This window comes from Scyliorhinus torazame, chromosome 9 (assembly GCF_047496885.1).
Source record: "Scyliorhinus torazame isolate Kashiwa2021f chromosome 9, sScyTor2.1, whole genome shotgun sequence".
Lineage (NCBI taxonomy): Eukaryota > Metazoa > Chordata > Chondrichthyes > Carcharhiniformes > Scyliorhinidae > Scyliorhinus > Scyliorhinus torazame.
In genome coordinates, this window is record NC_092715.1 from 214,219,737 (window position 1) to 214,245,187 (window position 25,451).

At 47.2% G+C, this 25,451-nt stretch overlaps 1 protein-coding gene across 3 annotated transcripts in view; it reads right to left on the bottom strand.

The window, feature by feature from the left end:
• uba6 (ubiquitin like modifier activating enzyme 6) overlaps positions 1-25,451 on the bottom strand; it is a 294,389-nt gene that overhangs the window by 211,244 nt on the left and 57,694 nt on the right. For all 3 annotated transcript variants that reach the window (XM_072517066.1, XM_072517065.1, XM_072517064.1), the window contains one exon: positions 3,502-3,530. In XM_072517066.1, the coding sequence (XP_072373167.1) occupies positions 3,502-3,530 (29 nt within the window). The remainder of the gene's footprint in view (positions 1-3,501; positions 3,531-25,451) is intronic.

The window sequence follows — 25,451 nt, forward strand, 5'->3', positions numbered from 1 at the left end:
AAACATCCCCACCTCCAGCTCCATAGCTGTTTGGTGCTCCTCGTGTTCCAGCAGCACCTTCTCCACCCTCTGAATCACCCGGTCCTGGGAGTCCAGTCTGCTCGCCAGGCCGATGAATTGACTCCTTGATCGGGTCCAGGCATTCCCACTTCTGTCTGGCGAAGCCATCCTGAATGGCCTGCATCACTGGGTCCGTCGCACGCTGCGCTGCCACCCCAGGGGTCCGTCCCTCGGCCATAGTTTCTCCCGTTACAGCTTCAACACCGCTCGCTACTGGCTTCTTGTTTCTTCCCTTTCGCACACTTCTGATCCTTTTTTCCATAAACCAATGCGAGGAAACAGTGGCCAGCTGCCTCAATCTACAAATCTGCCGATTAAAACCGGAAAAAAGTCCGGGGGAAAGGTCTAAAAGTCCAACCAGAGCGGGAGCCACCAAATGTGCGACTTACTCCTCCATAGCCGCCACCGGAAGTCCAGAGGTGACGATCTTTGACGTGTCGGAAGAACCGGGAGCCCAGGGGGTGATAGAGGCTGATGTTTTGGCCTTTGCTTCCTTGGTGGCCCAGAGATGGATCCTACTAGGATGGAGGGACCCCTGAAGTCAGGATATGAGTTAGCGACATGGCGGGGTTCCTCAGACTAGAGAAAATGAAGTTCACCTTGAGGGAATCGCTGCAGGGTTTGCTCGGAGGTGGCAGCCGTTCATCAACTTCTTCAAGAAAAATTAAGCTGGCAGCGGATGGGGGGGGGGGGGGGGGGGGGGGGGTGGCGGTGGGAAGGAAAGGGAGGCATGCGGGTCGAGTAGGGTTAGGAAGACCAGTGGAAAGGGGCTGGTAAAGGAGGTCCTGTTTGTGTAAGCCATGTTGGCTGGGGTTTGTTATTGGATAGGGGTGTTGTTTATCTTGTTCCCTTTGATACCTGATGGTTAAAATTATAAATGCCTTAATAAAATATTTTCTTTAAAAAAAACTGATTAGTTTTATTAACTATACCACCAAGCACAATGTAATTTTGAAAACAAAACTTTACTCAGAGAAACCGTGTCATTACAGTGCAATGATGTGGAGATGCCGGCGTTGGACTGGGGTGGGCACAGTAAGAAATCTTACAACACCAGGTTAAAGTCCAACAGATTTATTTGGAATCACTGGCTTTTGGAGCGCAGCTCCTTCATCAGGTGAGTGCTCTACCTTTGTTATTTTTACCAGCAGGTAAATCTTCCTTAGGCAAAACTGGTGGGAGAGGTTGATCGGTACCCAGTGAATCACTGGGTCACAATCATTTCAAAACATTTTCTGCAGTATCCATGCTAAAGGGAAGACATTTTCAAACTCAGGGTAGATCATGGACGGGTGTCAGGAGGGTCGCAGAGCGTTCAAAATGGTGTTCCCGATCGCAGAAAGATATACCCAATAGCCCAGACTGGCTTTCAAGAATGCCGGCCGTCCCGCCCATGTGTGCCCACTCAGCCGGATCTAGCAGTGCTCAGGTCCAGAGCCCAGCGGGGCAAACCACCTCCTTGTGACTTCAGCCCACTGTCCCAGGACCAGATTTATTTTCAAATCGATGGAGTCTTCCCGCCAGAAGAGGCGGCAGAGAACTGGTCACGTGCCCGTCATATGCTCTGGGCACAAATTCACGGAGAAGAGGTTCCTTTGTTTTGTAGCTACCAACAAGCAAGCACTAGGACTGTGCGTAGAACTGAAGATGGATCGTTTTGTAATAAAGGAAGAGAGGGCCAGAGACATAAACAGGCCAGGATCTCACAATTGAATCTGCTTGAGAGAGCTTCCCAGGAGAGTCCACAGCAGGACAAAGCAGTGCTGGTGTGAGCTCTAACCGGAGCTCCAGGGCTGTGGTGCACAAACAATTAAGAAGAAACTGAATTTGGGAACAAAGCAGGAGAAAGATGATTTCTTGAGGTATGGCATTGTTAATTTTGCTACTGCAAATCAAGACGCAAAGCCCATTTGTGTGTTAAATGCAGGGAAGTACTGGCAAATGAAAGTTTAAAACCCTCAAAACTTCAAAGACATTTGAAGACAATGGCAAGTTCGAGGACAAACCTTTTGATTTTTTTTCAAAGGATGCAGCAAGAACTTAAGTCGACAACTGAAGTCATTAGCAGAAATTTAACATTGAATGACAAAGCAAGTGAGATTGTGAGGACCAAGCAGGCTCACCTGTCACATTAAAGGTAAACAATAATGGTGGGTCATAAAGATCAGCGGCGTGGGTCGCAATGTGCTTTTCGGGTGCAGCCTGCCCATTGGATTGCGCCCTCGATTCCCATCCTTGTGTTTAATTTCAATACACCTTCTTAGTAACCTCAAGTCCTACATTGAGATGTCCATTTTCTGATTTTAATTTCTTGTGGGAGGGGCATTTTCAGAACCCCAAAATGTATCATGGCGTTCAACCAACCTCCCCCTTTAATGTATTGTTGCTTTTCCGAGCACACGGCTTGTTCTCCAGGTGTGGGATTACAATTATGGACACGAGGGTTTTTAAACATAAAACAATGTTTATTCCATGAACTCAACTTAACCTGTTAAATAAACATTGGATCACTTAACACCCCTTACTTCAAAGATAACCCCCAAAATAATACAACACTAAATAATCCTTCAGTTATTCCTTTCAACATCCAAGAGACTTAACACCTTTAAACAGAAACACATCAGGTTAAAGGCATTACTTTTATGAGTTTAAATCACCCAAATGATCCAGAGATAGTCTTTCATGGCAGAGATCACAGCAGATCCAGCTCACTGCTGATGCGCAATCAATTACTCTCAAGACGAAGTGATTCATAACTGAAGGCTTTAATCTGCTAGAACTCTTCCCCAGCAGCTTCAATACAGAAAGTGAAGGCTGCTGGGACGGCACCAGTTCTTATACTCCGCCTCTCACGGTGAAGCTATGTACAACAGCCAATGGTAGACTCCTGGGTCTAACCAATGGTCATCCACCTCTTAGGTACCGCAATACCTGGTACTACCACAACTGCAAACACAGACACACCCAGGCCCTTTTTCTCAAAACTTAGCTTTCTTCTTTCAAGCAGCACACAGCCACTCCCAGCTTTCTCCTCAAACTGGCTTTTTCCTTTCAAGCATCTCACAGCAAACCAGCCAGGCACCTTTTAGCTGCTCTCTCCCAAAACTGAAACTAAAAAAAACTGCAAAATGGCTAATCTAAAGCCCAGCTCCACCCACACTCTGACATCACTGCATTTCTTAAAGGTCCATTGCTTAAACAGCCATTTCTTAAAGGCACTCTCACATGACATTGGCCCCAAATTCCCTTCAGCTCATCATTGACGGTTGTACCTTCAGCTGCCTAGGACCCATGTTCTGCAAGCCCCTTCTAAGCACACATTTCTCAACCATTAGAGACTCCTTAAAACAAAGACAAAAACCAGAAGGAAGATTGCCAATGCTTTAAAAACGTGCAATTTACAAATCAAGAGTGTTTATAACTTGTTAAGATTCATCCTACCTTTATGCCTGCAAGAATAATGTTCTTTGCTGCAAAGGAAGAAAAATATGTTAGTTTAAAAAAATTTTTTAACATGTCACTTAAAAGAGATTAAAATCCTGGACCAAATCCCAACATTTGTTACCATACTGGCCAAGAACCCTGAACACTTTTTCAAATTTTTTAAACTGTGAGAAAAGGATACTTCATTCCAGGAATGATTCCACTGACCAATAGGTATATTTTATATTAAAACAAACTTTATTCTTAACACATTACATCACATAAAATAGCTTTTCAATTAACAGTTAAACAATTCTTAAAATAAAAGGAAACCCTTTTCTCTACTAACTTATACCTTCTCTATCTCCGATTAAGCAAAGTCCATCATAGGTCAAAACCACTTTAGCAAACACGAGGTTACTTGCTGTACACTTGTATAGAAATGTCTGAGAAATACTGCTTGAAGAGAGAGAGATCGATCTTTTCTGGAAACAGCCAGTCTCCATCAGACTACTGGTTAACCTGACAGCCTTTGGCAAAAGCTGCTGCTCAACTTAAAGCTCCGAGCAGGCTCAAAGCTAAACTGCCCGCTACAGACATTGCTCCTCCCATTAATTTCATAATCTTTATCCCACTCAGATCCCCTGAACTGCTTAGCCAAGTCAAAACACATTGTCTGAAATGATCTACTCTCCAGAGAATCTCCAGCAATCAAAACAAAATTCCATTAGGCCTCTCTTTGTAAACACATACATGGTTGGTATGAATGATGGTCACCAACCATTTAAGATATCTTAATTGCACCTTTTTCAGACACAGAGTCTGGATACCTTAACCTAGATTCTTTAATATAACTGTAACAGATACTAAAACCCACTCAGGCGTTTAAAGAACATGCATGTACTGTGGCACAATAGGTACCAATTGTAATGCATTGTTCCATTTCCACAAGAAAAACTGAAAGCAGATACAGATGTTTAAATTGTTTCAGTCCTTCATTAACTTGCAACCTTCCTTGTGTTTTGCTCACTACCTTTACCAAAGCATTTGCTTAAATCGTTAGATTCGAAGATCTTCAGTGCAGAAGGAGGCCATTCGGCCCATGAAGTCTGTACTGACCATCTGAAAGAGCACCATACCGAGGCAACCCTCCCCCCCCCCCCCAAACCCCATCTAACACTAAGGGACAATTTAGCATGGCTAATCCACCTAACTTGCTCAGCTTTGGACTGTGAGAGGAAACTCTGGAGCACCTGGAGGAAACGCATGCAGACAAGGGTACAAACTCTACACAGTCACCCAAGGTCAGAATCGAACCTGGGTCCCTGGCGCTGTGAGGCAGCAGTGCTAACCACCGTCACCGTGCCACACTTATTTTCTGATAATTCAATGTACATGCCTTCTCTGATACTGCATCAAGCCACAGAGACAAGATAAAAAGCTGACTTGAACATCAGATTTCAAGTGGTAAACTAGATGTTACAATATACCTTGGCACTTATAAAAGTAGGAAATTAATACATTCAGCCGGAATTCACACTCCAAACTCTACTCTGTACATTTGATAGAAAGTGGACCAGTGTAGAAGCTATGGGTGGCACGGTAGCACAGTGGTTAACACTGTTGCTTCACAGCACCAGGGTCCTAGGTTCGATTCCAAGCTTAGGTCACTGTCTGCACATTCTCCCCGTGTCTGCGTGGGTTTCCTCTGGGTGCTCCAGTTTCCTCCCACAAGTCCCGAAAGACGTGCTGAGAGGTGAATTGGACATTCTGAATTCTCTCTCAGTGTACCCAAACAGGTGCCAGAGTGTGGCGACTAGGGGATTTTCACAGTAACTTAATTGCAGTGTTAATGTAAACCTACTTGTGACAATAATTAAGATTATTAGATTATTATTAGAAGCTGGTAACATAATTAAGACAAGGCATATCAAGATCATAATAACCTGTATTATAATCTTTATACTAATTCCAAATATAAACTGTGATCAGAATACTTTTTGATATTCTCAGAGTTAACAATATTGTTACAACACCCAGGGCCAGAGCACAGTCAATTCCAGCCCCACTTGTCCCAGAGTCACAACACAAGTGAATCTTCTATTCTAGTCAACCAATAATTCTCAGAAAAATACTCAAAGTCTTTGGCCCTTGGCGGCCCAATAATTACAGTAACTAGGTTTATAAATGTAAACACAACACAATTACAGTTTATTGATAACAAGAACTATAATGAAATAGCAGCAAATACAACTGGTTAACTATCTTCTAACCGGCAGCCACCAGAGAAATTGCGCAAATCAGGGATACTAGAGGCGCATTACAAACAGAGCCAGAAAAGATCAACAAGGCATTCAGGGCCTTTTACCAAGGGCTGTACACCTCAGAGCCCCCAACGGGTGAGGCCGGGATGAAACGGTTCCTTGATGTACTGGACATAACAGTTGTGGGGAGGGCAGAAAATGGGGCCTGGAAGCACCACTAGAACTGGGAAGGGGCCGACCAACCGTACTGGACGCAACGAGAAGGAAATGGGAGGACGACCTGGGGATCGAGATAGGGTGGGGACTCTGGAGCAAAGCACTGCATAGGGTCAACGTCAACTCCACCTCCACCTGCGCAAGGCTCAGCCTGACGCAACTAAAAGTGGTACATAGAGCCCACTTAACAAGAACCCGTATGAGTAGGTTCTTCCCGGAGGTGGAGGACAGATGTGAACGGTGCCAAGGAGGCCCGGCCAACCACGCCCACATGTTCTGGTCCTGCCCCAGACTTGTGGAGTGCAGGACTGCCTTCTTCAAGGCAATGTCCAAAGTGGTGGGGGTTAGGGTTGTAGCCAGTTAAAATGGCTAACTCCCGATTTAAAATGGCTAACTCCCGATTTAAAATGGTGAACGGCAAAGGCTGATGGGAAAGTCAGCCAACAGGACACAAATGAGCAGCTGCAGGTTGAGTGTGTATTTACCTCTGGAAAGGCCAGACAAGATCGATACCGGCAACCATCAGCATATCAAAACACCAGCCATCTGCATATTAATGAGCAATCCCCGGGAACAATGAGCAACATTTAGACACATAAAGCAAAACCAGACTCTTCGGCGCCAGCAGAAGCCTACACAATGGGAGGTGAACGATCACCTCAGCGCCGCCCATCGATCAGGGAACCGCTCCAGCATTGGAGAAAATTGAACCAAGTGATTGGGACAAAGTCCAATCACTTGGAACCAGGTACAGGGTCCGCCCCAAAAGGCGGGAGGCCCCTGGGGACTATAAGAATCAAGCCCAAGTTCAAACTGTTCTTCTTGACCGGGTCACTCAGCAACGCGAACCAACCCTTGACAGTGACCGGTCCAGCCGCCGCTGATATCCAGTAAGTCTTACTTTAACGCTCACTACGGGATAGGCGCTCCTAGCTACCAATCTGTACCAACTTCGAATCCCGCAGGCTCAGAACCCGAACGAAAGGCCATTTGTTTCCCTGACCTGGTGGGCCATTTCCAAGTTAAATATTGGCCTGTTAGCTGTAGAAGTAGCTTAAACGTAGAATGTGTACATGAGTAGTGATTACTGTGTATAATAAATGTGCTTTGATTTAAATCTTACTAAGCGGTGTATTGGATTATTGATCATTACTCGGACTTGAACCACGTGGCGGTATCATAAAGATACCTGGCGGCTCAAGAGCAAAGGTGATAAAACAAAGCAATTAAACTAAGGCAAAGTTAGCAACATTATTTGGCGGCTCTGGTGGGACCCGATCTAGAAGTGGAAAACCACTCCGGGAGAACCCAAGAATTTGAATTAGAGATCCAATTGGAAACAGAAAACCACAAGTGTTCAAGCAGTTCTGAACAATAGTCATAATTCGGAAGTGTGTGTATGCATGCGTAACTAACAGAGCTAGAAGGTAAAACTGATAGATTTTTGTTGCGTCAAAACTGTCTGAAGTTTGTATATCGGAAAGTAGCGAAAGCCGTACCGGTATTTACAGCACCGTCTTGGCTCCCCTGTTCCAAATTTAAAAGAAACATTCGGATAGGAAAGATGGCAATGCAGGGCCTCATGAATCCTGAGGAAATTGCGGTCGCAGCAACCAGCAGCAGTAGAGTGGGACAATGTCCCATTTGGGAGGAAGAGATCAGGAAATATCCCAAAGGGAAAGGATGGCCCCTTTGGAATGAATTCTGTGATAACGAGGAATCAGGTCCCGGGGGTATAGGACATACTTGGTGGGAGAACCTGAGCGAGATCCACAAAAAGAGCTTAGGGAAAGCTCGCAAGCCGATGGCATTCGTGTCCTGCTTGGCAAAATTGCGAGGCACAGAGGAGGTCGTTAGGACGCTCCGGAAAGAAGTAGAGGGCATACATCGGATGAGTAAGGTCGATGTAAGCGAGGTAGAAAAGGAGAATTTAGACTTGAGAAGGAAATTGGCAGCAAAAGATGGAGAGGTGGATGACGCCAAAAGGGCTCACCAGTCTTGTCTGGCGCACTCAAGCAGCTTCCAGTCTCAATACGAAAAGGCCTATCAGGGCACGCAACGTGCAGTCCTGGTACGAGAAGAAACGGAAAAACAGGTAGAGGCCTTACAAAAACAGTGTAGTGGCCTCAAGGCAGCATTAAGAGCACTCCATGCTGCCACCACAGAACAAAGACAAAGCACATTAGACCATGCAAAGTGCCGGAAGCAGATTGCAGAGCTGCAATCACTGCTTTCTGTTCAAAAAGGTTTTCAGGAAACCTTTGGAGAAAGATTAGATCAGGAAGACGGCCCTGACTGGGAAGAACTGAATGAAACAGCGCAGAGATATGTTCAGGGAATATGTGCGCAGGGAAAGCCACAAAAGAGAAAAGCGCCCCAACCCCCCACACAGCAGATAGTTCAAGCTCCAATGAACCCAGTCACCACCCACCGCACAGCCACATCGGATGATGCGGGATTTCTATATTCCATCCCCTTAACAGTGACCCAATTAGGGGACGCGTGCGATAAGATCACACCGTTCCTCCCCACCTCAGACCCCCACCATTTCTTTGCCACAGTTAAACAACAGGCGACCATGTACGGCCTGGATGAGCGAGAGCATGTAAAGCTCACAGTTTTAAGTTTAGACCCGTCAGTAGCAGCAGCCCTTTCCGACCCACAGAACGTAGGAGGAGGCACCCTTGCAGAAATGCATACCGCGATCCTGGATGCGATCGGGTATAACCGGGGTGACCCCGTAGATGGCCTCAATAAATGTAGGCAAAAGAAATCCGAGCACCCCACAGCGTTCGCTGGATGCCTGAGGATCCACTTTGCAGCAGTCTTTGGAGACGTAGACCGTGCCCATTTGTCCCCAGCCAACATGGCCAAATGGACCCGCACCCTTATCTCCCATGCCACAGAAACAGGACAGAAAGCCTGTATGAGTTATGATCCCTAAGGAGGAGGCCCATAACGAGAAGTGGGTAGTGAAAAGATTGTCCCGCGCTTGAGCAATCTGTTCGAAGTAAACCCACAGTTAAGAATAGCGCGGAAAAGCAGGCCGCCGCAGATATGCAGGCAGTAAAAACACACCACAACCCCGCATGGGTGAATGAGGGAAAGACCAGCCCCCCCACCCAAGTCACAGGAGTGTTACAACTGCGGACAGTTGGGACACTTCGCAAAAGAGTGCAATGCCCCTAAAAAGCTAGAGAGCCCAGCAGACGGGCACTCTGATTAAAAGACAGAGCCCATTCATAGCGTTAGCGCCCGTTCAGATCAGACGGACTTGACCGGAACGGACGGACGGTGTACGGGCTCCCCCAGTTGGATCTGCAACACCCTTTGGGATAGGTCCGGACGACCGGTAGTTGCAGCAAAAATTCGGGGACAGCCCATCGAATTTCTCTGGGACACAGGAGGGTCCCGCACCACAATAAATTCCTCCACCCTGTTTCAAAAAGACACGTGGTCCGCTACAGCCACTATCACCCTCAGCGGCTTTACAGGCCACTCACAGCAGGGACACATCACAACCCCTGTACCCATTCAAATCGGCACCATCACCACCAAGCACCCCGCAGTTTTAGTTGACCTGCCCCACACAGCAGAACACATTCTGGGAATTGATTTTATGAATTCCCATAATCTTTCATTCAATCCAGTCAACCAGTGTGTCTGGAAGATGGCAAAATCCGCAAGAGCCCCCGCAACGCTCAACATAGGAGAGTACATGAACAAAATTAGCGCTGTAGGCGAATCTTGGTTCAACCCGACCACGCTTAGCACGGACAAGCAGGTTAGGGCAGTTCTGCAAAAGAACAGGGCAGCATTCACGACCCACAAGCACGACTGTGGACGGATGACTGGCTCCGTACAAATAACAGGACCACATTGACGGTTTCGCCAGCAAGACAGCACCCCTCTCAGACCTCCTAAAGAAAGGAGCCCCCTGGGAATGGCTTCCGCAGCATACGGATGCTGTGGACTCTTTAAAACAGGCACTCATAGCATTACAAGTTCCAGACCCACTTTCCCCTAACGCCATAGAGGTAGTGACCACAGACCGCACCCTTTCAGCCGTGTTCCTCCAGGAACGGCACGACCAGTTAAGGCCCGTAGCGTACGCCTCCAGAATTTTAGATGCTGTGGAGCAGGGATTTTCAGCCTGTGATAGGCACCTGCTCGCAGTATTTTGGGCAGTGCAGTATTTTTCATATATTACCGGACTGAACCCCATTACAATTCTCGCCGAACACGCCCCCACCCAACTTTTACTGGACGGACGACTCAAGGACGGTACAGTTAGTCAGATTCGAGCAGCTAGATGGACCCTTCTCTTGCAGGGACGGGACATCACTGTTAAAAGGACAAAGACACAAACCTATTTAGACGACAACTTACAGTACCCCGGAACACCCCATGAATGTGAGATTATCTCTCCACACCACAACACAGGCCCCTTTATCGCTAAAACACCCCCCAGAAAGATAGGTAGTTCAGCCTAGAGCCCCCCGCACATGGACACGTGTGAGCCCATAAAGATCTATGTGGATGGATCTTCCACAGTCTTGGATGTGAAACGCATAACAGGTTGCGGGATCTATGTCGAGGACGCGCAGGGACGTGCCCTCGAGGAAATATCATTAAAACTACCCGGACACTTAGGCGCGCAGCCAGCAGTGCTTGCGGCCGCCGCATATATAGTTGAGCACCCAGATTCCTTCCCCAGCCCAGCAGACATATACTCGGACAGCCTCTATGTCTGCAACAGCCTTACGGAATTTCTGCCCCTGTGGAAAGCAAGAGGATTTGTTTCCGCAGACGGAAAACCCCTCCCCTCAGCCCCATTGCTCCGTCATATTTTAGAAAGAGCCCAGAACAGAACCTGTGGGATCATCAAAGTCCACAGTCACCATCGTTCCTCCCCCCCTGGAAATGTGAAAGCCGACGCACTGGCTAAAGCAGGTTCCAGGCATGGATACCTTTGGACACCCCCCGAAAGCGCACTAGTGAGTGCAGTTCAGGTCTCACAGACAAAGATCGAGGATCTAGTGGATGCCCAGAAGCAGGACAGCAACCTCAGGGAGATTATAAAAGGAAACTATCCAGCACCCTGAGAGAGATTTAGAAATGCACTGACCACACATGACGGTGTGGTGTTAAAAGACACCCTTTTTGTGGTTCCTGAACAGGACAGGAATCAACTGATTCCATGTTCCATGACGGTCATGGACATCAGGGAATCGATCCCACTACAGCCCATCTCAAGCAGCTTTGTTGGTGGCCGAATTTAAAGAAAGATGTAAACCATTACATAGAAAATTGTCTTATCTGTGCCCAGAATAATCCGGACAGATATGCCAAAAAGGCCCAACTCAGCCACACCTAACCCGTTAATGGCCCCTGGACTAACCTCCAGATCGATTTTATAGGACCATTGCCCCCTTGCAGGAATGGCTATAAATATGTACTTGTGGTAATTGACACATTTACAAAATGGGTGGCAGCATTCCCAGCCCGCACAAAACACTGCAAAAACCCCAGCCAAGATTTTGACCCACCACATCTTTACAAGGTGGGGACTCCCCCGCAGCATTGAATCCGACCAAGGCTCCCGCTTTACGTGTCATGCAGAACGTCCTCACGATATTTGGCATCACCCAAAAATTCCACATAGCATACCACCCACAGTCGAGTGGTATCGTGGAGCGCATGAATCGGACCCTAAAATCCACCCTCAGAAAAATGGTCCAGCAGAACACCACCACTTGGGGCTCAGTCCTCCCTTTTGCGCTGATGTTCATACGTAACACAATTTCTACTTCCACAGGTTACACCCCACACACTCTCATGACCGGACGCCCCATGAAAGGCACAGAATTTTTATTAGGTTTGGACTTGACCAGCTCCGAAGTGACAGCCCTCACACACGAGAAAGCAGTAGAATAATTAGTGGAGAATGTTAAAACGGCTCAGCTAGCAGCCGCAGTAAAATTGGGCACCAGAAAGAAACAGAGCAAGGCTTGTTTCGACAAGACAGTGCATGCGACTGAGCATAGTATAGGATAGCAAGTTATGCTCTCTGTATATAACCCCAGTACATTCCTGTCACCAAAATACTCGGGTCCCTATTCCATTGCGGACAAAGTAAGCCCTTCCATGTATAAAATAAAGTACCCCGACGGTAAGACTGTGTGGTTTCATACAAACCAGCTGAAGGCATATGGAACAAAGTCTAACCACGCACACGTCATGCTCGACGCAGCACACCACGCCCCGCCCACAGCCAACGAAACCCTACCATCTCCCAACACGTCCAGCCCAGCCACGGACTCGACCTCGTCTCCTCCCCCGAAATATACACTCCGCCCCGGAACGCCCACAGACTGCAGCAGCAGAGACAGCGACTGTGACTCGGACGATAGCCACAGCACACCTCCCTACTATCCCCATGCAACAGGCCCCACACCCAGCGATTCCGACTACGATCAGAGTGATCCCTTCATGATCACTTTCCTAAATAAACCCCACCACCGACCACCGAACCACACTGACGACCCCGATTTTGTCCCTACATAGCTAGACACCAATTAGTGGCACCGAGATAACTCGTTCCGACTCGTCCGCAACGACGAGAGCGACCCCACCTCACACCATGCAGCCCTTTCAGCCCTGATAAGCGCAAGAGTTTGGCACCCAGGAGAAGATGACGACCTTGGGTCTGACTCCCAAACCGAGAACCCCCTTTGCGACCCTGTTCGCAACCGAGAACTGAGGTGTCCAGATGATGTTTTAAAAGGAACCGCTTGGGAGAAGTGGCGTCCTTTCTGATGGAACCTGCAGAATGTTTAATGTTGTTTCTAAGTTTGTTAAATGTTGTATGTCCGACAGGACCATTTTTTTTTTTCTCACTGCCCCACGCCTATTCGGCCGAAACCTCGGAGGACTTGCCTACAGACACTCACTATTGCCAGACACTAGTTCAGCGGAACTAGCTTGTCTGCAGAGACTGGTTAAGGAACCAGACGCCCGTTCGTAACTGCCCTTCTGGTTCGAAGGTAGAACCACTACGGCAGCCCCACCACGATGACTACATTTTTTGCCTGTTCTTGTTGGTTGCTCAGGTAGTGGAGAAACCACATGCTATTTACATCCTGAAACATGGGGATGGTAAATTGCACAGTCTGCGAGACGGCTCGCACCGGTTCATTATTGGGAAGTGTGTCTTGTCCTAAAATTCAATTTTTGACAAAAATTAAGGTGTGACACACGGTGACCAATTATAAAGGGAGTTATTGGCACTACAGGACAGACACACTATCGTACGAGATATTAAACAAAGATAGTTACAGACACTATGCTTGACACACGCGCGCACGCACTGCGCGCGCACACGCACACACGCACACAAGACTGCAGCTCTTGTTCAAAGTAGCAAAAAAATAACAGACTTATGTGCTGGAACTGCTGAATTCCGCTGCTTTCCTTAAAGAAACATGGATATCAATCCTGCCTGGCTTAAAGATACATGTCCATTAATCATCCATGGATTTAAAATAATAACAGCAAAAAGGGGAAATATGGGAATAACCAGGAAGGACCCTTATATACCTCCCTCCCTCCCTAAAAGAATGAAACTTCAGGGCACAGTGTTTCATTATGAGGTTTGCAAGACATAAATAACAAACATATACTTCAAAGTGCTGACGGATAATAGAAAGGCTAAGGCTTCTTTTTCAATGGTGGAATACTTTCTTTGGCGCTGACTTGGATTTTTTGAAAAATATCCACTGGCCTCTCTATTCCTGCATCGTCCTCTAGTAACACTGCCCCTACCCCCGGGTCACTGGCATCTGTGGCCATTTTCAATGGTCGGGTAAAGTTCAGGGTGGCCATCACCAGTTCACCCACAAACATGACCTTCCTCTTTCAAACCCTACTTGGCATTCTGTGGACCACAGCGTTTTCGCTTGTTTTCGCAACATGTCCAACATGTATTGTATTTCAGACTCTAACTGAGCCAGTCTCTGTGGTTTTAGTCGAGATGGATGTGGCTTTATTGGTTCAGAATTTCTTATGTCTACATCATGATTAGTTAACGGAACGCCCCCTGATATTTCCCTGTGACTCGGTCTATAAGCTTTTAGTATCTTTATTATATCGCTAGAATCTTTATTGTCACAATAAGGCTTACATTAACACTGCAATGAAGTTACTGTGAAAAGCCCCTAGTCGCCACATTCCGGTGCCTGTTCGGTTACACAGAGGGAGAATTCAGAATGTCCAAATTACCTAACAGCATGCCTTTCGGGACTTGTGGGAGGAAACCGGGGCAGCCGGAGGAAACCCACACAGATACGGGGAGAACGTGCAGACTCCGCTCAGACAGTGACCCAAGCCGGGAATTGAACCTGGGACCCTGAAGCTGTGAAGCAACAGTGCTAACTGCAGTGCTACCGTGCCACTTTCTGCTCTTCTGTTGAATAGGTTGGCATCTTTGCTTTTAGAACTCCTTTTAATATTTTCAACTGGTGCCTGGTGTTCATTCTCTTCTTCAAAATCAAAGACAACGTGGTTTCCTTTGTCAGGTTTTTGACTGTCCAAATTAGAGTGGACCCCATGAATGAGTTTCCTCGGCATTTCTGTCTCTTGTATAATGCAGCTAGTCTTTTCTGATCGTCCAATAATGTTTATCCAAATTTGGAGGATTGTCTACAGCCAAACTACAAGCAGTACTGTCAATGCTGAGGGAAATATTTGCCTAATTTTTAATCAATAAACACTCTTAAACATCTCCAGGTTTACATTTTATCTTTTCCTTCACATGGTTACTTTCAGTGACAAGTACAGCTGAAAGTTCAATCATCGCAGAGTTGGTTGGCTTTATATGCACCATTCTTTGTTTTACAGCTTTTACCTCATTGGAGTCTTCGTAAACAAAGTCCTTATCTCCATTTAGTAATAAAATCTGTCACAGTTGTGCTTTCCAAATTTAAACTTTGCTTCTTACTTTCAGAATCAGAGGATATTACATTATTAGCTCCATGAACTTTCTGGTTGTTATTAATCAATGCGGTGGCAGAACCACTACATGGTTTTACATCCACCTTGCTCTTATTTTTTTTAAAAAAGGAATTGATTATTGATTATTTCATCTCCTTTGCGATTTGCTTCCTTTACATTGAAAAGGCACCGAGGACCTTGAAAAGGATGTAGGTTAATCAGCTGTTCGCTTGGTGTCACTTCACAGTCCTTACTGTTCTCATCCTGAATAACTGATGCTATATTATTAGGTGCATTTTCCTTCAAAACAGGCATGCTTTGCACCTGAAGTGAATGGCAACGGGTTTGCAGCAAGAGGATGTAACAAGTTACTTTTAGAAAAGTCTAATTCGCCTCTGCGGTTATGTGCGGTCTTCCAAGACCAAAAATTAAAATTGAGCGGGGTGTGGGTTGGGGCTCCCTTCATGGTTTCCTCTTCCCTCTCCCTACTGTTCTATTGCTATCAGAAAGTTTAAAAAAAAGAAAAGTCTAGTTCATTCCCCCTTCCGATTTGTGCTGTCTTCTTTCCTAGCTGTGAAAAAAATGACTTGCCATTTGTTCAAGATCAGTTAATGACAGGTTTATTCAGTAGCAGTTGTTTATCATTACTTCGTAATCAGAACCAAAATCAGATTCAGAGCTCGCGTCTCTGACTCTTCACCACTGTCATTACTAATAGATTAAGATTCTTTCTTACGCTCACTTCGGTCTTAAAATTCCCAGAATCTTTGACAAGTTTCTGTAAGGAATTATTCGCAGAGAGATAATTTCATCAGTATCATCAGAATCAGATTCACTACCATTGTCATTTGATACGTGATCAACATCTGTCAACATTTCTTTCTTTGAGTCATTTAATGCCTAATGAGTGTTCCTAATTCCCACATGCCTACTGTTAGTATCTTATGTGCTTTCTGGAGTACTTCCTTCGGACTCTGTAATCATGGGTGAAGCTACCACCTTACTTCTGCCAAATCGTTCCCCAAGAGTAAGTCTACTCCGTCCACTGGGAATTTCGCAACCACTCGGACACTAAATCACAATCCAATTGTACTTTATACAATGGAATTGGGATATAATCTCCATTTATCCCATTCACCAATAACTCAGCTATCATTGAGCTCTCTGGAGGGAAAACTACATCCTTCTCCAGTAAGTCTGAATAGCACCTGTGTCCATTAAAATAGTTTTGAGTTTGGCTATATCAGCTGAGGAAAATTGGGTGATCTTCCCTTCAGACAAAAACCCTGCATCTCTCTCATCTACCTCATTCCTCACATCTGCTCCCACAGTGGTATTAACCTCAGGTCTCCTACATCCAGCTAAAGCTACAATCTGTCCTGTAGTATTCTCCATTTGTTTCCTTTTCAAAATCCTCCATATGAACTCCCACCAGTCTCATGGGCTTTCCATACAACTTCAAACATGCTGAATGAACATGGCCCACCTTATTACAATGGTATACACCGAGGCTTCCGAGTCTCACCTCCACCCTCAGTACCCTTCTTCCTGGTCTGAGGAGGAAATCTCAGAGCATTCCCAGTTATCCATTCTTCACCTTGGCTCCCTGCCTTCCTTTCCTTTCCAAAATTATGGGGGCGACAGAACAAAGGTTTAAATGTATGGATTTGTTCAGAAAAGTCAGCCATGAGACTTCCGGGTGCGGCGATGACCAGCTAGGTCGCACGTTTTGGCAGCTCCCGGTGGAACGGACTTTGGGCTCTTGATAGGAGCCCCAACGGCAATTTTAACGGCAAAAAACACTGTGCTGTAATCCAGAAGGGAATCCCCCCTGGACACGGATGGAAAAAAGAGAGGAAAGTGGCCGGATTGCAGTGGATCCTCTAGAGCAGCTGCCAGGAAGGCAGGCACAAAGCAAGATGGCGTCGGAAGGAGGCAGTTTAATATGGGGCCCTGACCAACAAGAGTTCCTGCGGCGTTGCGTGGAAGAACTCAAAAAGGAGATGAAGAAGGAGCTGTTGGCCCCGATATTACAAGCGATTGAGGGGCTAAAGGAGGAGCAAAAGACCCAGGAACAGGAGCTTCGGGTCGTGAAGGCAAAGGCTGCTGAGAACGAGGATGACATACAGGGCATACGGAGATGCACGAGGCACAACACAAAAGGTGTGTGGAAAGGCTGGAGGTGCTGGAGAACAATGCGAGGAGGAAGAATTTAAGGATTCTTGGTCTTCCCGAAGGTGTAGAAGGGGCGGACGTCGGGGCATATGTGAGCACGATGCTGCACTCGTTAATGGGATCGGAGGCCCCGACGGGTCCGCTGGAGGTGGAGGGAGCCTATCGAGTTATGGCGTGAAGACCGAGGGCTAGAGAAATTCCTCGAGCCATAGTGGTGAGATTTCTCCGATATAAGGACAGAGAGATGGTCCTCAGATGGGCAAAGAAAACTCGGAGCAGTAGGTGGGAGAACGCGGTGATCCGCGTATATCAAGATTGGAGTGCGGAGGTGGCGAGAAGGAGGGCAAGCTTTAATCGGGCCAAGGCGGTACTGCACAAACGGAAGATTAAATTTGGAATGCTGCAACCGGCAAGACTGTGGGTCACACATCAAGGGAAACACCACTACTTCGAAACGGCAGATGAGGCGTGGACATTTATTGTCGAGGAGAAACTGGAGTGAGCGGGCCATAAAAAGAACGTTTGGGACAAAGTGGGGGGGGGTGAATATGTGGGATGAAGGGGGGGAAAAAGAGGGAAGAGATGACTTCCCAAGTTGTTAATCCTGCGACCCTGTAACTTTTCTCTCTTCCCCATGTCGTGGAGGAGGGGGGGGGGAGGGAGGCTGAGGAGCTGAGGGCGCCGGCCATTGGGGGCGGGGCCAAAAGGGAAGCGCGGGCTTTGATCCCGCGCTATGGTAATCACAGCGGGAACAGGGAAGCAGGGGGCCTCGCACAGTGTGAGCCGAGGTCACGGGGGGAAGCCGAGGTCGGCCAGAGTTTGCGGACTTCTGGGAGCAACATGGGGGGTGCAATTACGCTAGTTTGGGATCTAGCGGGGGGGGGGGGGGGTTAACTGGGTTGCTGCTGCTGGGGAGAAGGGGGAGCTGGTATGGTGGGCGGGGCGGGGGGGCGGGGCGCCGCTTGGGGGAGATACGGCTACGTGGGAACCGGGTGAGGAGTTGGATTGAAAAAGGAGATGGCTAGTCGTCAAGGGGGGGGGTAAAGTGCCCCCCAACCCGGTTGATCACGTGGAATGTGAGAGGGCTGAATGGGCCGATTAAGAGGGCACGGGTACTCGCACACCTAAAGAAACTTAAGGCAGATGTGGTTATGCTTCAGGAGACACATCTGAAGCTGATAGACCAGGTCAGACTACGCAAAGGATGGGTGGGGCACGTGTTTCATTCGGGGCTAGACGCAAAAAACAGGGGGGGTGGCCATACTAGTGGGGAAGCGGGTAATGTTTGAGGCAAAGACTATAGTGGCGGATAGTGGGGGCAGATACGTGATGGTGAGTGGCAAATTGCAAGGGGAGGCGGTGGTATTAGTGAACGTGTATGCCCCGAACTGGGATGATGCCAACTTTATGAGGCGTATGTTAGGACGAATCCCGGACCTAGAAGTGGGGAAGTTGGTAATGGGTGGAGATTTTAATACGGTGCTGGACCCAGGGCTGGACAGATCGAGGTCCAGGACCGGAAGGAGGCCGGCTGCAGCTAGGGTGCTTAAGGACTTTATGGAGCAGATGGGAGGAGTAGACCCCTGGAGATTTAGTAGACCTAGGAGTAAGGAGTTTTCGTTTTTCTCCTATGTCCACAAAGTTTATTCACAAATAGATTTTTTTGTTTTGGGAAGGACACTGATCCCAAAGGTGACAGGGACGGAGTACACGGCTATAGCCATTTCGGATCATGCTCCACATTGGGTGGTTGGAGATAGGGGAAGAAAAACAACAGCGTCCACCCTGGAGAATGGACATGGGATTATTGGCAGATGAGGGGGTGTGCTTAAGGGTGAGGGGGTGTATTGAAAGGTACTTGGAACTCAATGATAATGGGGAGGTACAGGTGGGAGTGGTCTGGGAGGCGCTGAAGGCAGTGGTTAGAGGGGAGCTGATATCTATTAGGGAAAGGGAGTGGTTGTTGAAAGAACTTCGGAGGGTGGACAGACAATATGCGGAGGCACCGGAGGAGGGACTGTACAGGGAAAGGCAAAGGCTACATGTAGAATTTGACTTGTTGACTACGGGTAATGCAGAGGCACAATGGAGGAAGGCACAGGGTGTACAGTACGAATACGGGGAGAAGGCGAGCAGGTTGCTGGTCCACCAACTGAGGAAAAGGGGAGCAGCGAGGGAGATAGGGGGGGTGAGAGATGAGGAGGGAGAGATGGAGCGGGGAGCAGAGAGAGTGAATGGAGTGTTCAAGGCATTTTACGAAAGATTATATGAAGCTCAGCCCCCGGATGGGAAGGAGAGAATGATGTGCTTTCTGGATCAGCTGGAATTTCCTAAGGTGGAGGAGCAGGAGAGGGTGGGACTGGGAGCACAGATTGAGACGGAGGAAGTGGTGAAAGGGATTGGGAGCATGCAGGCGGGGAAGGCCCCGGGACCAGACGGATTCCCAGTTGAATTCTATAGGAAATATATGGACTTGCTGGCCCCGCTACTGATGAGAACCTTTAATGAGGCGAGGGAAAGGGGGCAGCTGCCCCCGACTATGTCAGAGGCAACGATATCGCTCCTCCTAAAGAAGGAAAAAGACCCACTGCAATGCGGGTCCTACAGGCCCATTTCCCTCCTGAATGTGGACGCTAAGATTCTGGCCAAGGTAATGGCAATGAGGATAGAGGATTGTGTCCCGGGGGTGGTTCACGAGGACCAAACTGGGTTTGTGAAGGGGAGACAGCTGAATACAAATATACGGAGGCTGCTAGGGGTAATGATGATGCCCCCACCAGAGGGGGAAGCGGAGATAGTGGTGGCGATGGATGCCGAGAAAGCATTTGATAGAGTGGAGTGGGATTATTTGTGGGAGGTGCTGAGATTTGGTTTTGGGGATGGGTATATCAGGTGGGTACAGTTGCTGTATAGGGCCCCGATGGCGAGCGTGGTCACAAATGGACGGGGGTCTGACTATTTTCGGCTCCATAGAGGGACGAGGCAGGGATGTCCTCTGTCCCCGTTATTGTTTGCACTGGCGCTTGAACCCCTGGCCATAGCATTGAGGGGTTCCAGGAAGTGGAGGGGAGTACTCAGGGGGGGGAGAAGAACACCGGGTATCTCTGTATGTGGATGATTTGTTGCTATATGTGGCGGACCCGGCGGTGGGGATGCCAGAGATAATGCGGATACTTGGGGAGTTTGGGGATTTTTCAGGGTATAAACTGAACATGGGGAAAAGTGAGTTGTTTGTGGTGCATCCAGGGGAGCAGAGCAGAGAGATAGAGGATTTACCGTTGAGGAAGGTAACAAGGGACTTCCGGTACTTGGGGATCCAGATAGCCAAGAATTGGGGTACATTACACAGGCTTAATTTAACGCGGTTGGTGGAACAGATGGAGGAGGACTTTAAGAGATGGGACATGGTGTCCCTGTCATTGGCAGGTAGGGTGCAGGCGGTTAAAATGGTGGTCCTCCCGAGATTCCTTTTTGTGTTTCAGTGCCTCCCGGTGGTGATCACGAAGGCTTTTTTCAAAAGAATCGAGAAGAGTATTATGAGTTTTGTGTGGGCTGGGAAGACCCCGAGAGTGAGGAGGGGATTCTTGCAGCGTAGTAGGGACAGGGGAGGGGGCTGGCACTACCGAGCCTAAGTGAGTACTATTGGGCCGCCAATGTTTCAATGGTGTGTAAGTGGATGGGAGAAGGGGAGGGAGCGGCGTGGAAGAGATTGGAGAGGGTGTCCTGCAGGGGGACTAGCCTACAAGCAATGGTGACGGCATCGTTGCCGTTCTCACCAAAGAAATACACCACAAGCCTGGTATTGGTGGCTACATTGAAAATTTGGGGGCAGTGGAGACGGCATAGGGGGAAGGACGGGAGCTTCGGTGCGGTCCCCGATAAGAAACAATCATAGGTTCGTTCCGGGGAGAATGGATGGGGGATTTGGAGCATGGCAAAGAGCTGGGGTAGTACAACTGAGAGATCTGTTTGTAGATGGGACGTTTGCGAGTCTGGGAGCGCTGACGGAAAAATATGGGTTGCCCCAAAGGAATGCATTTCGGTACATGCAATTGAGGGCTTTTGCGAGGCAACAGGTGAGGGAATTCCCGCAGCTCCCGACGCAGGAGGTGCAGGATAGAGTGATCTCAGAGACATGGGTGGGGGATGGTAAGGTGTCGGACATATACAGGGAAATGAGGGACGAGGGGGAGATCATGGTAGATGAGCTGAAAGGGAAATGGGAAGAAGAACTGGGGGAGGAGATTGAGGAGTGGCTGTGGGCTGATGCCCTATGTAGGGTAAACTCATCGTCCTCATGTGCCAGGCTAAGCCTGATACAATTTAAGGTGTTACACAGGGCGCATATGACTGGAGCACGGCTTAGTAAATTTTTTTGGGTAGAGGATAGGTGTGCGAGATGCTCGAGAGGCCCAGCGAATCACACCCACATGTTCTGGTCATGCCCTGCACTACAGGGGTTCTGGGTGGGGGTGGCAAAGGTGCTTTCGAAGGTGGTGGGGGTCCGGGTCGAACCAAGCTGGGGGTTGGCTATATTTGGGGTTGTAGAAGAGCCGGGAGTGCAGGAGGCGAGAGAGGCTGACGTGTTGGCCTTTGCGTCCCTAGTAGCTCGGCGCAGGATATTGTTAATGTGGAAGGAAGCCAAACCCCCGGGTGTGGAGACCTGGATAAACGACATGGCAGGGTTCATAAAGTTAGAACGGATTAAGTTTGTGTTAAGGGGTTCGGCTCAGGGGTTCACCAGGTGGTGGCAACCGTTCGTCGATTACCTCACAGAAAGATAGAGGGAATGGAAAAGAAGTAGACAACAGCAGCAACCCATGGGGGGGAGGGGGATCGAACGGACTCTCAGAAATGTTATTGTATATGTATAATATGTATAGGTATTTGTTATAGGTAATTGTATATTGGATTGTTGGATTGTATTTTTGGAGAGTATTTATTTTGGACAAGGCAGTTGCCATTCAGTTTTGTTTTTGTTTATATATTATTTATTTATTTGTTTAAAACTGGCCACTGTTATTTATATTGCTTTATTGATGTGTAAAAGAAACACTACGTACTGTTATGTTTGGCCAAAAAATCTTGAATAAAATATATTTTATAAAAAAAAAGAAAAGTCAGCCATGATTGCTGCTTGCCTCGCTGTTTCACCCTCTGGCCTTCAACATGGATCCTTCTTATAGAAGGTAGGGGATTCTTAAATTGCTCTAAGAGAATGATTTCTCTCAGAGCCTCATAGGTGGTTGCAACTCCCAATGCTCGAACCATCTACTAAAATCATTCTGCTTAAACCTTTCGAATTCGACATACATCTGTCCCAGTTTTCTCTTTAAATTCCAAAACTTTGCCTATATGCTTCGGGAACTATTTCATACGCACCCAGAATAGCCTTTTTTACCTTTTCATAATTCTTAGACACCCGCCCTGACGGGGAAACCCAAACTTCCTGTGCCCGCCCAGTCAATTTACTCTGCATGGATAATGTCCACTTTTCTCTTGGCCACTCCATTTGAGTTGCCATTTTCTCAAAAGTCCTTTAAAAACATTTACACCTCCTTCTCTTCGAATTTTGGGAGGGCCTGTATAAACTTAAACAAATTGCCACTGGGTTCCTTTCTAAAATTAAGCTCACTTCTACTTTCTGGCAGCTCCCCACTTAATTTCTAGTGCCTTAATCCGGAACATTCTCAATTCCTTCCTCCTCATTTCCATCTGCATTGGTTTTTCTTTATGCTTCCTCTCCATTTCTCTTTGCTTATTTTATTTCTATTCGTTATCATTCCCTTTCATGCTCTAACTGCAGCCAACCTCTCTCCAGCTCAACTTCCCCACCAGAAAATGTCCTTGATGCTACACGCGGCTCTCCTGTGCTCCTAGCATCTTTCAAATTTAAATGCTGAGCAATCGCATCAATTATCTCCACCTTCCTAGCTCTAGCTGATACCTCTTTTTCTAATTCCACAGTCAATTTGACTGGCTTATCTTTTCGAACCTCTTCTAAAAAATAAAAGAAAGGAGAAATAAGGGTATAAACAGGAAGGACCCTTATAGTATTATAACACTTCATCTTCATTTCTGATACTGGAACCGTACTATAATATGCACAGTAATTTACACAGTACTGAGTCACTATTACAATGGTCTTAAAAGGTTTGGTAAATGTTTTATTAGAAACAAAAATCACAATTATAGATGTTCAACGTCTGTAATGAAATGTAAATGCTTCTCGGCTATTTCAAATAAGTGGAATTATGGGTCTTCAAGTGGGTTAACACATTAGCTTTCCCACTGTTTACCTTCTATTACTGTCAAGACTGTAGACTATTTGCAAAAATCACCAAAGTGACTTCAACATTCCAGTAATCAGTGTAGTTAGTGTGGGATGAAGTGGATACTAACAAGAGAACATGACCTTGTTAAATTATGTACGCACCAAGAGCTTCGCCAATTATTTTCCAATGTTACCCCATTTTAACTCAGCCATTCTCAAGAGCAATTAGGGATGGACAATGAAGGCTTGCCTTGCCAACAATGCCCATATCGTATGAACAAATAAGTATAAAAATAAACTCTTGAAAATCAACATGACCCCCAGATGCCAACAAAAACAAAACAGCAATAAAGCAGCACAGTAAAATTTAGAACCTAGAATATACAGTACAGGAGGCCATTCGGCCCATCGAGTCTGCACCGACCCACGTAAGCCCTCACTTCCACCCTATCCCCGTAACCCAATAACCCCTCCCAATCTTTTTGGACACTAAGGGCAATTTAGCATGGCCAATCCACCTAACCTGCACGTCTTTGGACTGTGGGAGGAAACCAGAGCACCCGGAGGAAACCCACGCAGACACAGGGAGAACGTGCAGACTCCGCACAGACAGTGACCCAGCGGGGAATCGAACCTGGGATCCTGGCGCTGTGAAGCCACAGTGCTTTCCACTTGTGCTACCGTGCTGCCCATGGCATTGGTATGGCATTAAAGGTTACATAGTGTAAATCAACAATTAATAATACATAACTGAGAATCTAGATTTGAATGGTGATTTGTAAAAATATTTTATATACAAAAGGTTTTAGCTAAACTGTCCATATTCCCTGGAGATAGAAGATTCAGTGAAGCCCCTCTCCCCAGCTACCATACACTTATTGCAATCAGCTCCCCTGCCCCATCACATTCACACACCCTTCTAACCAACCATTAACCACCCCCGCCACATTGCTCAATCATGGCCTCATAGCCTTCCCCTCTCACTCACAGCTCCACCTCCCAATCTCAGCAGTGGGCAAATTATTGGAAGAAATTCTGATGGACTGTATTAATTGTCAGTTAGGAAGGCATGGCTTAATCAAGGAAAATCAGCATGGATTTGTTAAGGGAAGGTCATGTCTGACATTGAATCTTTTGAGGGAAGGAGGGTTAATGAGGGCAGTGCATTTAATGTAGTCTAGATGGATGTTAGCTAACCTTCTGACAAGAGTTTTCATGTCAGTCAGAAGACTAAAAACCTGCGGGCTCCATGGATAAGTGAAAGATTGGGTCCAGATTCGGCTTGATGGCAGGAGAAAAAGGGTGGAGACTGCCATTTTTGTGACAGGGAAGGCTGTTCCAGTGAAGCTCTGTGACGTTGAGGGCTAGGCCCCTTGTTTTTCATGGTATATATCAATGATTTAGATTCCAAAGTAGGGGGTCTGATTAAGAAATTTGCATTACAAAAACTGGCCGCGTTTGATAGTGCACAACAAAGCTACACCTGAAGAAAGACATCAGTGAACTCATCAGGTAAGCAGAAATATGACAAATGGAGTTCAATCCGGAGAAGTGCAAAGAAATACATTTGGGGAAATAAGGCAATGAAATTTGCAATGCATGGTGAAACACTGAAAGGTGTAGAGGAGCAGAGAAACTTTGGAGTGCAAGTCCATGGGTCCCGGAGAGTAGGACCGTTACATAAAGTGATCAATAAGATACATGAGTTCCCTGTAATTATTTGTTGAAACATGGAACTGAACCACTGGGAGTTTATGTTAGAACTATATAAAAGATGACTTCCGGTTGCGGCGATGCGGAGCTAAGCCACACATTTCGGCGGCTCCCGCTGGAACGGACTTTTGGACTCTCCAGGGGAGCCCCAACGGAAATTTTTCGACCGATTCCCGTGTGGAAAGGTGAGAGCAAGGTCCCCCTTCCGTCGTGTATGGAGGGGACCAGAAGTGGAGCAGGGGAAAAAGTGGCTTTGGAGCAGCTGCAGAAACGAGGAGGAAAAAACAAGATGGCGGAGGGCGGAGATCGAGCAGCAAGGGGGCCGGATCAGCAGG